Source organism: Cetorhinus maximus, chromosome 14 (genome assembly GCF_964194155.1).
Source record: "Cetorhinus maximus chromosome 14, sCetMax3.hap1.1, whole genome shotgun sequence".
NCBI lineage: Eukaryota > Metazoa > Chordata > Chondrichthyes > Lamniformes > Cetorhinidae > Cetorhinus > Cetorhinus maximus.
Window position 1 is genome coordinate 33,590,746 of NC_135892.1, and position 17,313 is coordinate 33,608,058.

The following is a 17,313-nucleotide window of genomic DNA, read 5'->3' on the forward strand; positions in this document are numbered from 1 at the left end:
TCAGCATTCTATTTGACTATCTTTAAAGGTTCATGTATCTGGACTCCACAATTCATTTTACTTTTAAAGTTTTACTATTTAGTGTAAGTTCCCTTTTATTTTCCCTCTGAAAATGTTTCACTTCACATTTCTAGCAACGTAAGAACAGCAGCTGGCCATTTAGTCCATTGAGCCTGTTCTGGCATTCAGTGAGATCCTGGCTGACCTGTGACCTAACTCCAAAAACCTGTCATTGCCCCATATTCCTTAACTTTAAACCTGAAATTGATGTTAGCAATTGAGCCAGCATTGACTACCCTTTGAAGAAGACGGTTACAAACTTCTACCACCCTTTGCATATATAAGTATTTGCTAATTTCACTCTTGAAAGACCTGGCTCTAATTTTTAGGCTGTGTTCCCTCATCCTAGATTTAGCCCATGTATCTGTGCCAGCCATAAAAGAGCGATCCAACTTAATCCCACTTCCCAGCTGGTGATCAGGCTTCCTGTCTCTACCACCCTTGCACCCCCACTGCCCTCTGGGTGAAAAAAAAATCTCATCTCTCCTCTAATCCTTGTGCTGAGATTAAATTTATGCCCCTTGGTTATTTACTCTTTCTAAGGGAGATAGGTCCTTCCTACCCACTAACTCTAGGCCTGTCATAAAATGATATACCTCAATTAAATGTGCCCTTAGCCACCTCTGTTTCAAAGAAAACAAACCCCATCTATCCAGTTTATTCTTCGAACCATAAACATACTATTCCAGGCAACTTCCTCATAAATCTTCTCTTTACCCTCTGTTGCAGTCGTGTCCTTCCTGTGAAGAACTGCACGGAGTACTCTAGCTGTGGCCTATCTAGTGTTGTATACTGTTCCAGCATAACCTCCCTGCTCTTATATTCTATGCCACACTAATAAAGGAAAGTGCCTTCTTAACCTCCTCATCTACCTGTCACCTTATCTTCAGAGTTCTGTGGACATGCACTTCAAAGTCCCTCTTTTCCTCTACAATTTTCAGTATCCTACAATTTATTGTGCATTCCCTTGCCTTGTTTGCCCTCCCCAATTCAATACCTCATACTTCTCTGAATTGAATTCCATTTGCTACTTTTCTGCCCACCTGACCAGTCCATTGCAGTCTACAGCTTTCTTCCTTGCTATCAACTACACCATCAATTTTTGTATCATCTGCAAACTTTTCTCATGTCCTATATTTATGTCTAAATCATTAATTTATACCATAAACAATGGGCCTACTACTGAGCCCTGAGGAACTCCATTGGAAACAGGCTTCCAGTCACAAAAAATAGTACCATTTGCTTGTGCTACTGAGCCAATTTTGGATCTAATTTGCTACTTGCCTTTGGATTCCATGGGGTCTTTCTTTTCTAACCAACCTGCCATTTCAAAAACCTTGCTAAAATCCATGTTGACTGCATTGAATGCTCTACCCTCACCGACCCTCCTTGTTATGGCCTTAAAAAAACGTTGTTAAGTTAGTCAGACATGACCTTTGCTTATGAATCCTGCTGACTGTCTTTGGTTAATTGGTGCCTTTCTAAATGCTGATTTATACCATGTCTCAGAATTTGATCCAGTGCTTTGCCCACCACCGAGGTTAAGCTGATCGGCCTGTAATTATTCAATTTATCCCTTCCTCCCTTAAAACAACGGTACAAAGTTTAACAGTTTCTTTCACCAGACCTGTAACTAGAGAAGATTGGAAATGGTCAGAGCCTCTGCTTCCTCTCTTGCTTCCCTTAACAGCTTGGGATGCATTTCATCAGGACCTGATGATTTATTCCTTTACAAAGATGCTAAACCCCAAAATATTTCCTATCTTGTTGTTTATACCATCCAGTATTTTACATTCTTACTCCTTTAACTGTAATGTCTACATCCCCCTGTTTGGTAAAAACGGATACAAAGTATTAATTAAGAACTATTCCCACTTCTTCCACCTCCACACACAAGTTATCTTTTGGTCTTTAAATGGTTCTACTCTTTCCTTACTTATCTTCTTGTTCTATATATTATAAAACATCTTTGGGTATTCCTTTATTTTACTTGCCTATATTTTTTCAAGTCCTCTTGCTTTTCTAATTTTATTTTTCATTGCTCTCCTATGCTGCCTATACTCCTCTCAGATACTCCTCCTTGTATCTGACATAAGCTTTCCTTTTTTCCTTCTGCTCTATGCTTTTTGACACTGGGGGTGTTGGGGGTCTAAATTTGGGTATCCCACCCTTTTTCTTTCTAGGAATACATTTGTACTGATCCCTGTTTCCTCCTTGAATGTCTCCCACTACTGTGACAATAATTTACCTTCACGTAGTTCTTTCCAGCCCACTTTTGCCAAATCACATCTCAGTTTAATAAAATTGGCCCTTCCCCAATTTAACAATTTTATTCTTGGTGTATCTCTGTCCTTTTCCACAGCTGCGCTAATTCTAACTGAATTATGATCACTGTTACCAAAATATTCTCCCATTCCGTTCTAGCTGCTTTGCTTCATTTTCTAAAACAAGTTCAGTGCTGCCCCTTTTGTTGGGCTTGCTAAACACTCGCTAAAAAGTTTTTGTGAAACCACTTTAGGAATTCTGTGCTCGCTATACCTCTTACGCTGATTTTTATTGCTGTTAAATTAGGATAGTTGAAATCGCCTACTATAACTACCCTATTGTTTGTGCACTTCTCAGCAATTTGCCTACATATATGTTCTTCTATCTTCCTCTGATGGGTATAATCTGTAGTATACTCAGCACTGTGATTGCCCCTCTTTTGTTCCTCATTTCAACCTATATGGCCTTATTTGATGATTGCTTTAGCTTATCACTCCTCCACACAGCTGTGATTATTATTTTTTAAACAACATTTTGACCTGCCTTCCTTTTTTAATCCCCCTCTTTACCCTGACTGAAAATCCTATAAGGAGGAGTGTTGAGCTGCCATTCCTACCCTCCTTTAAGCCATGTTTCAGTAATAGTCATGATAACATACTTTAGAAGTGTCTGTCTGTGTCCCAAGCTCATCTCACTTGACTTCTTGTATTGAAGTTTATACCACTAATCATTGAACAAATCTTTTGTTATCTATTTTCTTTCCTTTGATTCCTCAGCCTTCCATGATTGTTTAGTCATTTTCTGCTATCCATTTCCAGCTTTGCTTCTCTTCTTTCTTAATCGACACTCAGATTCCCATCTCTTTGCCAAGCTAGTTGAAACCCCAACAATGCTAGCAAACCTCTCCCCCATTCAGGAATGTTGCTGGCCCTGTTGAGGCTTGCACAGGTTCCAACTGCCCTAGAACAGGTTCCAATGCCCAGGAATCTAAAGCCCTCCTTCTTGCATTATTTCTCCAGCCATGCATTTATCTGCACCCTCCTGCTATTCTGGGATCAGTAGCATGTGATGCCAGAAGTAATCTTGAGATTACTACCTTTCAGATTCTGCTGTTAAATTTCTTTCCTAGCTTCTGAACATCTGCTTGCAGGCTGTTCACTGTTCCCTCCCCTCAGCATATTCTGCTGCTGCTCCTAGAACCTGGCGCCAAAGAGACCTAAACATTCTGGAATCATGTTGGCAGGACAGAAACACGATCTGTTCCTCTAACTATTGAATTTCCTGTCACTATTGCTTTCCTGAACTTATGGATGCCACCATGATGCTGCGGCCTTGACTCTGGCTATACTCCCCAGAGGAACCATGCCTTCATCACTTTACAGAATTGAATACTGGTTGGAGAGCAAGATGCTCTGGGGACCCCTGAACTACCTGCCTGATCCACTTTGACTGGTAGTCACCCATTCCCTTTCTGCCTGCACACAGTTAAGCTGCTGGGTAACACCTCCTGAAGCGTGCTATCCATGTCGCTGTTAGCATTGGATGTCCTGCTGTACAAACTCTGAAACCTGGAGCTCTAGCACCTCCAGCTAGTTGATGGCATTTAAATTCATTCATGGGATGTGAGCATCACTGGCAAGGCTAGCATTTGTTGTCCATCCCTAAATGCCTTTGATGGTGATGGTGAGTTACCTTCTTGAACCACTGCAGTCTATGTGTCATTAGAAAGTTGGTCAAGATTTTGACCCATTGACTGTGAAGGAACAACTATGTTGTTCCAAGGCAGGATGGTGGGCGACTTGGAAGAAAACTTGTAGGCTGTGTTGTTCCCGTGCGCCTGCTGCACTTGTTCTTTCAGGAGGTAGAGGTCGCTGATCCTGAAGTTCCCACATGGTACATAGAAAATAGGAGCAGGAGTAGACCATTCGGCCCTTCGAGCCTTCTCCTCCATTCTTTATGATCATGGCTGATCATCCAACTCCGTAGCCTGCTCCCGCTTTCTCCCCATATCCTTTGATCCCTTTTGCCCCAAGAGCTATATCTAACTCCTTCTTGAAAACATACAATGTTTTGGTCTCAACTACTTTTTGTGGTAATGAATTCCACAGGCTCACCACTCTCTGGGTGAAAATTTCTCCTCATTTCAGTCCTAAATGGTCTACTCCGTATCCTCAAACTGTGACTCCTGGTTCTGGACTCCCCCACCATCGGGAACATCCTTCCTGCATCTACCTTGTCTAGTCCTGTTAGAATTTTATAGGTTTCTATGAGATCCCCCCTCATTCTTCTGAACTCCAGCAAATATAATCCTAAACGACTCAATCTCTCCTCATATGTCAGTCCCGCCATCCCAGGAATCAGTCTGGTAAACCTTCGCTGCACTCCCTCTATAGCAAGAACATCCTTCCTCAGATAAGGAGACCAAAACTGCACACAATATTCCGGGTGTGGTCTCACCAAAGCCCTGTATAATTGCAGCAAACATCCCTGCTCCTGTACTCAAATCCTGTCATTATGAAGGCCAACATACCATTTGCCTTCTTTACTGCCTGCTGCACCTGCATGCTTACCTTCAGTAGATGAACAATTGATGGGACTTGAGGTGCCTTTCCATGCCTCCACTGATTAGATGAGCAGCTGAAATTACCAGAAGTAAACTTAAGACTCAGTTACTTGATCAAGTTTAATTTATGGCTAGGTTAAATTAAGTATTTACTTGTAATCTATCCCCACTGTCTCTTGTGATGCGATGTCCTCTGCATTTACTGTGATGTCAGTTTCTCAAATTCCCTCTTTTTGAATAGTTTCTCTCCCTTTACCCTATTAGTTCCACTTGATATCTTGGAAACGTCAATCAAATCACCCTTAACATTGTAAATTCAAGTGACTGCAACCCTAGTTTTTGTAATTTCTCCTCATAATTGAACCCTTGGAGTCCAGACATCAGTCCAGTAAATCTGTGCTGCAGTAGTAATTTCTTTCTAAGATGTGGTGCTCAGAACTGAACACAGTACTCTAGGTGTGGTCTAATTAGGGCTTTTCATAGCTGTGGCATGATTTTTAATCCATTATATCTAAAGACCAGAATTTCAATAGCTTTTCAGATTATTATCTGTACCTGTCCTTGATATGTTAATGATCTATGTACATGGATCCCTAAGTCTCTTTGGACCTTTACTGCTTCTAGATTTTCACCATTTAGAAAGCATTCTGATGTATCCTTTATGGCCCTAATGGTTGCATGACACCATTAGTCACATCCTGATAAGTAGAGTGCCTGCCCATTTTCCCCACTCTCTCTCACCTGCTGCTCAGCCAGTTTCCTAACCAGGTCGCTAATTTGCCATTAATTTCTAGAGCTTCAGCTTTAACTATCTGCCTCTTTTGAGGGGCTTTATCAAATGCCTTCTGGAAGTCCATATAAATACCATCCTTGGACATTTTCCTGTCATACTACTTTAGTTGCACCTCTCAAAAAAATTAACAGCCAGTTTCGTTAAGATTGGCCTACCTTTAAAAAGTCCACGCTGACTCTCTCTGAAATTCTTCATCTTCAGCTCAATATCTACTTTCCCTCACACTTTTGTCAAGTGTCTTGATGCAATCTCCTTCAAGAAAGGTGCTGTATAAACACTGGTTATTTTTATTAAAATTCTTTTAACTTCTTCAACAGGCCACCGATGTAACAATTTACCATATATCTTTTGAAAAGCAATATGAATCCATTGCATTTCCTTCATAATATTGCATTAATAATACAGAAAATAGTTGGCACTTATATGAAGGAACACCAACATAGCTATTTTTGTTGGCATATATATTGAGCAGCATTTGTGTCATGTTTTGCAGCTACTGATGAACGGTACATTGTCCTGATTTTTGAATCTGCTCCAGATCTTCAAGCAACTGTTATTTTTGAAAAGATTTTAACTGAAATTGGCAAAAAGAACAGTATACCAAACTTTTTTGCCACCGTATCATTTGTTGAAGCGAACAGCAGGCTTCTTCTATTTACGCAGAACCTAGAGGAACATAACACAGGGAATCTATTAGTTAAGGACAACAGGGTGAGCATGATATTGTACTACTCTGGTTCATTTCCACTGATGAGCTTGTTTTACAGATATTTAGGTGCAAAACAATCAAACGTAAACAAATAATGGAGGCGGAAAGGCGAATGATGAACCTTGGTTCTTCTATACCGCTACAAACTTGGATGTGTGCTTAGTGCAAACCAACTGACTTTCTTCTTATGACTTCTTGTGAAATTTTTTTAAAAAAACAGCACAACGCATTGTACAGATTTCAGTTAGGCCTTTGAAAGACAGAGGCCTAGGTTATAAGAAATATTAGGAACAGAAAAGGTTACTTATCCATTCTTAATATGCATCCCCATGTTTTTGAACTTTACATCACCAGTTGTAGTTGGCTTGTTCCTTCCCTTTATGACCTTGAAAACTTGAATTCAACCACCTCAAAGTTTCTCCTATCCCAGGTGGAAGGGAGGAAATACCAATTTTCTTAAGTTTTCTCAAAATTTAAGTTTCTGACTTTTGCGATCTTATTGCTTGCCTCTCAAGGCTTACCATCATCTTTTCTGTAATTAGATGACAAGAAGTATACAGTGTTCATGATGTGACTTGGGGCTAACGTATTAGAATCCTATTTAAGAAAGAAACACTTGAACTTAGAGACTTTCATGACCTCAGGGCATTCCAAAGCACTGTACAGCCAAAGAAGTACTTTTAAAGTGTAGTCACTGATGCGTTGTAAGAAATGCAACAATTAATTTGCACACGGTAAGGTCCCACAGATAGCAATATGATAATGGCCAGAAATCTTTTTTTTATTATTGGTGGGATAAACATTAGCCAAGGTAATGGAGAGAGCTCCCCTTTTCTTCAAAATAATGATATGGGACCGTTGATGTCCATCTGAAAGGGCAGATGAAACCTCCTTTTATTGCCTCATCTAAAAGGCAACACCTCTAATAGTGCAGCGCTCCTTGAGTCCTCCTTGACACTGTCGTGTCACATAAGCTTTAGTGGTATTATATATTAATTTCCTCAATATATAATTCCCAAACCATGAACTTCTTGGCTGCTGAAATTAACTGTGGCTCTCCTGGGACAGAAAATTAGCAAGGTCAATGTTTAGTTTTCTTTTGTGGCACAAATGGAATTACTTGTGCCAGTGACTAATTGAGAATGGGAATATTGGAATTCTATTTTTAAAAATCTGAAGAACAATGGGAATGCTGCAAGAAAACAAGTACAGCTGAGATCACTTGTCCTTTCTCCAAAGGTTTAGTGTTGTAGCATTAAGATGGTAAAAGATGAATATTTTCTATTATTCCAAATGCAAGCTTCCTGAAGTTAAATATGCTGCTGGATGGTGAAGAATTCCTAAGCTTTAGGTGTGAAAAGTGGATTTATATAGGGGACAAGAATGGAATGTCCCAGTGTTTACCAACCTGATTCTGTCTGGCCTGATGACAAGAGAGAGTTGATCACTGTTTCTGATGCTAGATCTACATCAACTCCTTTTCCACACCCAATCTCTTGACTTCCTTACCACCCAAAAATCTATTGACCTCGGGCTTGAATGTACTCATTGGAGCATCCACAGCCCTATGGGCTAAAGAATTCCAAAGATTCACAACCCTCTGAAGAAATTTCTCCTCATCGTGACCCCAAATGACCAACCCCTTATCCTGAAACACTCAAACTGGGGAAAACGCATCCACTCTGCCAAGCACTCTCAGAACTTTGTTTTGCAAAGATCACTTCTCATTCTTCTAAGCTCCAGAGAATACATTCTACTCAATCTCTTCTCATAGGACAGCCCTCTCATCCCATGAATAAATCTGGTAAAACTTAGTTGCATGCTGTCAATAGCAAGTATATCCTTCTATGGTGAACAGCCTATAATAAAATATAATTTAATATCTATGATAAAAGACCCTATGGCAACATTCAAAGAAGTGGGGGAGAATTCCATTTGGTGTCTCCCAGGATCCTGGCTAATATTTATCCTTCATCCAACATCTAAAAGACATGATCTGGTCATTTATTTCATTGCTATTTGAAGGAGTTTACTGTGTGCAAATTGGTTTCTGCATTCCCGACATTACAACCATTATTATAGACCTAAAGTCTTCCTTAGTTGTAAATTGGGAGATGCCCTGAGGTCATGAAAGGTGCTATATAAATACCAGCCTTTTCTTTTCAGCCTGCTAATTTTTGTTATCAAAGCTCTTATATGAAGAATGGCTTCTCCTGAAAGGAGCATGGTATGCTACAAGTGTCTGAAAATCTGTATAAACAGGAAATGGCACCCTCAGGAGAGGAGAGGATAGAGAAATTTATTGGGAACAGAAGAGGGGAAACATCATACTGAAGAAATGCTTCTTCTGATTTCCATGTTTAATGTGGTTTCCACCAGGAATCGAATAGCATCATTGAATTCAGAGCTGCATCCTTTTTCATTTGTACATTTCTTCACTTACAAGTGCTAGTCAAGTGATCAAAATACAAGTCGTTATCCCTTGACCTTATTTGTGCCACACAATATTTTTAAAAGCGTAGTTGTCTGCTTTTGAACAATTGCATACCTTTCATTATATATATGATATATTAAATGAGCATGTGTATTTATATATATATTACAAATATAAAATACACATAAATGCAAAATACACATATAAACATAAAATACATGTATAAACGCACAAACCTCTATATGAATGTGTGTATATTTTATATACATATGTATGTATGTGTATAAATATAAAACATACATATATAAAAACCTTATGGACCAGAGAGTTTGAAGTTCTGACAGTTGTGGTCATGTGCTACCTTGGCAAATGAGGTTTTTTTATGCAGCTTTTCCTGCTCCCTCAGTGGAACCTCACTGCTTATGCGCTTTGAGGGTTTTTTAAAATCAACTATGGCATCTTAAGTTAGATTAAAAAGCCTGTTTAAAAAGCCTGGGCATGTTGTTAACAGTACACAAAATGTAGTGATGCAGAAGGAAATCTTCTTTAGGTGTTGTCAACCTTGACCTTTACATGAAACGGTCACCATCCCTTGCCCCCCACCCACCCAACCCCACACCTCCCAAGCTAGTGAATATAGGTTTTTTTTTACTGGATGAGTCAGCAAATTCACTAAGTACTAAGCAGTATTGGATAAGCTTTGTGTTTTTAAATTATAATTAGCTGTCAAATAATAATTTCCATTCCTCCTATATATGAAAAGCATTGGGCTCCTCCAAGATCATGTGCTGTCTGCTGCTGTGATTGGTTGATAAGAGGTAAAGTTGAGCACAGGATATCATGCAGTTGAGAGGGGAAAGGGTTACATAGTTTTACCTAAATAACCTGAGTGGGAGAGGCCTTACAACAATTTTACTGGACATGTGATTTTAATCTGTGGAATCTGGAATTGCCCCAAATGGAAAAAATGACTGCAATAACAGTCTCTTTCTCCCCCTTCAATGTTCTCCTTGCCCTATGTGTGACCTGCATTTTAAATCTAATTTTCTAGGTTCCCCCCAAATACTGTTTAAGGAACACCACCCTTTCAAGTGACGATGGTTTGGGAACATCTCATACTTCCTTTACGGGTCCTATCGAAAAGTAAGTCTGTTAAAATGAGAGCAAAAATCACAATACTCGAGTAAAGATCCATGAAACAAAACTAGTGTTTATTTCAGAATGAGGGTGTGGACCAAATATGCTGTTAAAGTGAACCACAAGTCCAGTTTATGGCTTTCAGTCATGAAATGTTAAAACTTTTTGGAGGTAAGAGAGTTTCTTTTAAAATAATTGACAGTCGACTTGTTAGAGCAGGTAGGCGTGCATAAAATGGGTGGGGTTATGTAGGGGTTCAAATCCCCCATTTCATTGAATACTAAATGCAGCAATGCCATTACTAAGAGGCTTCAAGCAGAGGCCAAAGAAACTTTAGCAGCCATTGATTTACTGTAGCCTTAATCCTACTATGTGCTACCAGATCACTGAATTTTCTTTCTTGAGTTTTTGTTCTGTTTTCCTCCCTCTTATCACCCTTCCTTACAGTCAATTAGGAGAGTTTCTGATGTAAACCTCACCTCAAGAACACTCCTGTCTTGACCTGAAGAACATTTCTGTATTGACTTTTGGATTCCATAGTGATTTTATACACTTTAAAAAACTGCTATGCCAACGGATGGTTTTAATTCTGGATTTTAGTGTTGCAGTACCTAGAATAAGACATTACTTATATTTGACACATATTTCCATCTCTCAAGGAATTTTATGGTTCCAAATGTGATTCTGCTTTTACCAGGTTGATAGTTTACCCACCTCCTCCATCCAAAGGCGGCATATCTGTGACTAATGAAGATCTCTATTGCCTGAAAGAGGGCGAATTCTTGAATGATGTTATCATAGACTTCTATTTAAAGTAAGTAACTCTGTTCAGTATAAATTTCTGTAAGCAGCAACAGGCATGATAAATGTGACTATATTTAAAAGGGAGACTCTTGACCAAGGCCCCTAAGCTTAATGGCCAGTATGGCTGTGAATGGAAGTCACTTTATGGAGTAGGGCTAAATAAATTCTTGGAAAGCAACAGCTCGATTCAAAAAAAGAGCAGCCAGCATGGATTTATAAGAGGGTACTTCTGCTTTACAAACCACCTCAGTTTTCCTTGTGGACACTATAAATGAAAAGCAATGGCATTTCTTGTTGAATAGTTTATTTGAACTTTCAGAAAGACTTTTACAATGTCCCATGTGACAGACTTGGCTGAGAATCTAAGATAGAACATGATGTTGGTTAAGACTTTGAGTAGAAAATGGAGGACTCGTGGAAGGTGCAGTGTTAGACTGTCGAGAGGGGGAGCTGTTCAATAGAGAAGATCGTATTGAATGGAAAACTAAGGGTCAATGATTGGACCTCTCTTTTTTCCTATCTGCATGTGAACACAAATTGTAAGCTTGTTAAATTTACAGACAACATTAAACTAGGGACCCAGGTAGTTAGCAGTTTGTAGACTGATTAGTTATACAATACAGTTGGACAGACAACTGAAAGTTTTTAAAAATGCATAAGCACAAAGTCAATGGTATAGATTTAGTATGAGTGGGGAAAAAGAAATCCGAGTAACAGTAGCCTTACCATGTTGGCAATCTGGTTAGGGACCAGAGCTTTTTGTTTAACGTACACAAAGTTTGAAATCTTAGTTACCCACTATGAGAATAAAGCCACAAGATTCCACGGTTTTAAACAAACAAAATAAACTTTACTATACAAAGTCAGGAAAGTAAAACAATCTACAATATTTGTCTTACACTCATAACATTCAGAATTAACATGAGATAAATATGAATTAACAGGCAAACTGTGGTCGAACACACCACACTGTACGCTAAATGGCAAATGCGACCAAGACAGATCGCACGGATTTCTCAGCAACCCACCCAGATATCAGTGACCACTGTAAGTCACAAAATCTCATTAAAACTCTGTCTTCCTCATGAGAGTTTTCAGCTCCTCATTTTCAAAGATCTAGCTTCTAAATTCCCTCAAAACGTGTTCCAACTCAGATTGTCTCCATGACTGCTCACCCTCCTGATGGTTCAATCTCTTCCTAAGACTGCATTCCACAGGATTCACAAAGCTGCACTCTAGCCTCTTAATTTCTGGCATACTTCCAACTGTTTCGCAGACCACTAACTTCACTAAGCACTGACATTACCCCAGGTTTCTCCAAATTCCAGTTTCCTGGCTCCCAGGTCTACTTCTGAGCCCTAACCCTATCCTGCATAGAAACAGTGACCTTCCACTGCCACCTTAGCTCCCTAGGGCTTCTCCTGAGACCTAACTGCCTGGAGCCTGCTGACAGCTTCTATGGCTTCTCTGTGAACTGCGAACCATACGAGATCCAAATTGAAACCACCCCCTTTCCCAGCAAACCCACAGATAAATTGAAACCAGAGAACCTTGTTAAGCACCACTCATTTCCATGACAATGTAACCTTTCAGGGTTCACTGAATGCATTTAAACTAACCTAGCTCTAACTCTCAAAACAAAGAATCTCTCTGCACTGCACTTCTTTGCAAGCAGTATAGACTTCACGTCTTCCGTTCTCCAGCTAAGAAAGCCCACTTGCTGTTTTATGGCACCCTCTCTTTTCTGACTCTATTAAACAAATATGGGTAACCTTTTGAACTGCCATTTTCTTTCAGGTGTTCTGGCAATCTCTAAAGCCCACCATTGTAGCTACCTTCACAACAACAATCTTTCCAGAACTAAATATTACCTCTAAAGTATTAACACAAACCATGAACTAGATAGTCATCACACTATCTGGAGGAGCAGTTGAAGCGAAGCAAGTAGCCTGTTGAGGTGCTTGGTCCAAGCTATGCAAAGCAAGTCTGCAGAGGTTTTGTGGAGGCATACCCTGATTACCACTTTCTACAATTCTAGTTACATGTGGGTAATATAAGAGGATGAAGAGAATAAAATTATCCTGTGTAAATGGCATGAGCTATGAGAAAGGGAGTTGCATAAGCTTTATAGGAAGCACCTTACAGTTGGGATGCATAAGTTTTAAATGGAAAGCATAGTGAATTCAAAATGGCATAACTTGAAACTAACAATGACAAAAACTAATTTGTTGAAAAATATGATTAAAACCTATACAAGAATATATTCCTTTGAGTGTGATAAGATATTTGGAACCTGGTAGATAAAGTAACAAGTAAAGTTAAATTATTGCCATTCAATTTGTAATTGGATCTTTGGTTGAATGAACTTGAGTAGCATAATGAGTTTTGATGTGCCAAATAATGAGGCTCCACCCAAAAGATTATTAATAAAAATGAGTGTGTACAGAATTGGAGGTAACCTTTAGACATGGTTAATTGTTTAGGAGGTAGAGAGGGATACTGGTAGGATGTGATAAGTGGTGTGCTACAGGATCCTACACAGCAGCCTCAGCTTTTCACCATGTATGTTGACCATATGTATTTGATGAAGGAATACAGAGTTGTATATCCAAGTTTGCAGAGGACACTAAATTTGGAAGAACAGTAAGGTTTGAGGGTGGGAGCAGGAAGTTGCAAAGACATTCTAAGTAAATGGACCAAACTATGACAGATGTTGTGAAATGTGGGGAAGTGTGAGATCATGCACTTTAGATCTGAGGAAGACAAATTTGAATATTTTCATAATGGTGAGACACTAGGTTCTGAGATGCTGGATGTGTTCATGTATACAAATCACTAAAAGTTAGCGCACAGATAGAAAATGCAATCAAATGCTTGTGGAATGTTAATCTCAAAAGCATTGTAACGCAAAAGGCAGAAAGCTGTGCTTCAATTGTACAGAGCCTTAATCAGACTCCATTTGGAACACTGAATTCCATTTTGGGTGAAGCACCTCTGGAAAGATGCATACTGTCCTTGAAAGGGATACACCGCTGATTCATTGGAATGATACTGAGGCTTAAAGGGTGAAATTCTGAGGGCAGGTTGCATAAAGAGTTGTATTCCTTTGAGTTTAGAAGATTTGAGGGATGATATAACTGAGGTCTTAGAAATAAAAATGGATTTGACAGGGTACATACGTTCAGGAGTGACATCAGGAAGCATTTCATTTAAAGGATCGTGGAAATCTGGTCTTCACTTCCCCCAAAAGGCTCTGAATATTCAGTTAGTTAATTTTTTTAAGACTGAGATTTATAAAGTTTTGTTAAGTAATAGTGTAAAGGGATTTGGATCAAAGAAGGGTAATTAGAGTTGAGATGTAGATCATCCATGATTGAACAGAATGGCAGAGTCGGCTCATCGGCTGAATTATCTGCTTTCTGCTTCTATGTTCTGAATGGTCTTCTCTTATCTTCAGCTTTGTCCTTCACTCCTCTGCCCATTCCATTGCTTTGTCTTCCATTTTGAAGCTTTGTTTAAATCACTTTTTTGTTGATTACCTTTTCACATGCCTGACTGAGATGTAAGGTAATGTATAAATTGTTGGTACCCCCCCCTTGAAGGTTTAATGTTCAGAAGGATGGATGGTATATTCTAGTATAATCCATTTAAACCCCACTAATAAGGTTGTGACAATGAGTAATACTCCATTTTGCATGATCATTTCCATGAAAGAACATTTTGTTTGATTTTTATTCTGAGTGGGGTGAAAGGTCCTATTGCTGAGACTGTTTGAATCAGCAAGCTTGTTAGTCAAGGAAATCTATGTACCCTGATAGGTAAAACACTGCACAATCCCCACTCCAATGAGGTTTCACCACCCCACCCAGATGCACATTATGGGAACCCAAGCCACAAAAACAGAAGATACTTCATCACAAAAACAAAAAACTACTGCGGATGCTAGAAATCCAAAACAAAAGCAGAATTACCTGGAAAAACTCAGCAGGTCTGGCAGCATCGGCGGAGAAGAAAAGAGTCAACGTTTCGAGTCCTCACGACCCTTCAACAGAACTGATTGAAGGGTCGTGAGGACTCGAAACGTCGACTCTTTTCTTCTCCGCCGATGCTGCCAGACCTGCTGAGTTTTTCCAGATACTTCATCATGATGGTCCCCAGGCATTCTGAAAAAATAACGTACATTCATCAACACTGGCATTATGAAACAACCCCCAGGGGATACCCAACCATCAGCCCCCCACAGCTCAGGGCATGAAAAGAAGAACAATGGCAAACACAGCCTCACAAACAGCAACACAAAACCTCACCTCCAGAATAAATGCTAGAGCATTCTATCCCACTGATATTGTCCACTGTACCCTCTCCCCACAGCCCCCCCACCCCCGCTCTGAGAATACAGAGATCACAGAATCAGATGCTCACCACTTCCCTACTGCAGATTCCCTGATGCTGCAGTCCTTTTGAATCAGCATCGAGGTACACAGCCCCTGGCCCTAAGTGGAGTCAGCCAGTGACTTGGTGGCAGCGGAAAGTTCAAAGTAAACTTTCTAGTTACCATCCAGAAGATGGTTCACATCACTGAAATGCAAGCAGCCAGACTGAACACCAGATAAATGAAATATTGACTCAGCTTTGTGGAAACAAGGTTGTGTGATGGGTATTTTATCATGGGTGAGCAGATGGGATTGTATATGGGGCGAGGTGGAGGATTAAATTGGAGAAAGTTCTGAATGTATTGGAAACCAACTCCAACCCACTGACATCCAGGTTTTACTAAGGTTGAACAAAAGGTGGACAACCATTCTGCTCCCTGAAGAGGGTGACATTTTAAATATGTTAGAGGTTGGAAACCTCAGATTTAATTTGCTTTGCAGGTTTAACTATGGCTGGCTGGATTTCTGGGGCCTGTGGAGGTGGGTACATCTTGGGGAGAAGGAAAGTACCTTCACAACATTCGGAAAGTACCTTGAGATACTTAAAGACACACTATGTAAAACAGTAACTACACATACAAAAGTGATTCATTAGCGAGAAAGCATTTAAGATGTCCTGAGGTGATGAAAATCTCTTTATAAATGCAAGTTCTTTCTTTTTTTTTGAATTGCTTCCTATGAGCAAATAAAGTGGTCTTTTTTTTAAATGCAGATCCCACAAATAGCATATACAATGAATTGCTTCCTATGAGTAAATAAAGTGGTCCGGAAGAGCAGGGGTGCTTCATGCCCTCCCCCAGGGATTGAGCTCCCATCACCACCCTCTTTCACCCTCCAGTTCAAACTCCACAGCGTGCAGGAAAAACCAGACTTTAGAGTTTCTCACTTGCTACCCAGGGTGGCAACAAATTGAAGTTTCTCCCAATAACCATGCAAATCTACATTCAAAATAAACTTGTTTGATCGTTGTCCTCTCCAATTGTTCTACAGTACTTTAATGTTTTACCCATATATAGTAATACATAATTCCTGTCACTGGGTGGCACTATCGGAGAACTCTTAATGCAATTTGTTTTATACTTCATCAAGCCCTGCAGTGTTGGAGGATTTCTCTTTCGTTTCAGCACAGGCAAATGACTGAAATTGTGCAATAATACTAATACCAGGAGACTACTTTGGTGAATTTGGAGAAAAGGTTAAAGAAAGCTTTGCATTAATAAAAAGAAAAGAAAGAACTTGCATTTATAAAGAGACTTTCATCACCTCGGGGTATCTTAAATGCTTTCTCGCTAATGAATCACTTTTGTATGTGTAGTTACTGTTTTACATAGTATGTCTTTAAGCATCTCAAGGTACTTTATATACAATGAATTGCTTCCTATGAGCAAATAAAGTGGTCTTTTTTTTACATGCAGATCCCACAAATAACAATGAAATTAATGACCTAGTATGTTTTGGTAATTGGAACAAAGTTGGTCAGGACATAGGAACAGGAGAGGGCCATTCAGCCTGTCAAGCCTGCTCCGCCGTTCAGTATGATCATGGCTGATCGAACACTTCTGCCTTTTACCCACATTATCCCCATAATGATGTTGTTGTTGTTAATCAGAAATCTATCAAACTCTACCTTAACCATACTCAATGACTGAGCTTCCACAGCCCTCTGGGGTAGAGAATTCCAAAGATTCACAACCCTCTGAGTAACGAAATTTCTCCTCATCTCGGTCTTAAGTGGTTTTGAAATTGTGCCCTGTTAAATTTAAATTTAACGCTGCTGTGTTGGAGGAATTCCCTTTGTTTCAGCACAGGCAACAGTTAAATTTCTCAAATATTGCCTTGGGACCTTTAACATCCACTTAAGCGACCCAAAAAGCAGATGATAAATTGGTTTGACATCTCATGCCCAAAGCTCCACCTCCGGCAATGCGTCACTCTTTCGGTGCAATACTAGAATGTTGGTTTAGATTATATGTTCAGCCGCTGGAGAGGAACTTAACGTTGTAAATTTCTGATTCAGTGGAGTGTGTCAGTTGTTGAAAGAAGAGGAGAGAAAACAGTATGAAGGAAACTAAAATCTTAAGTAGAGGGAGCCAGTGGTGCAGATGGTTTCAGGTT

General features: G+C 39.6%; 1 protein-coding gene across 9 annotated transcripts in view; it reads left to right on the forward strand.

Moving 5' to 3' along the window:
• The window catches only part of senp6a (SUMO specific peptidase 6a), a 159,951-nt gene that overhangs the window by 118,196 nt on the left and 24,442 nt on the right, over positions 1-17,313 (forward strand). For all 9 annotated transcript variants that reach the window (XR_013578665.1, XM_078556772.1, XM_078556771.1 and 6 more), the window contains 3 exons: positions 6,175-6,392; positions 9,876-9,967; positions 10,659-10,775. Coding sequence is in view for 8 of the 9 variants with exons in the window: in XM_078556772.1 (XP_078412898.1) it covers positions 6,175-6,392; positions 9,876-9,967; positions 10,659-10,775 (427 nt within the window). In the remaining variant the exon portion in view is untranslated. The remainder of the gene's footprint in view (positions 1-6,174; positions 6,393-9,875; positions 9,968-10,658; positions 10,776-17,313) is intronic.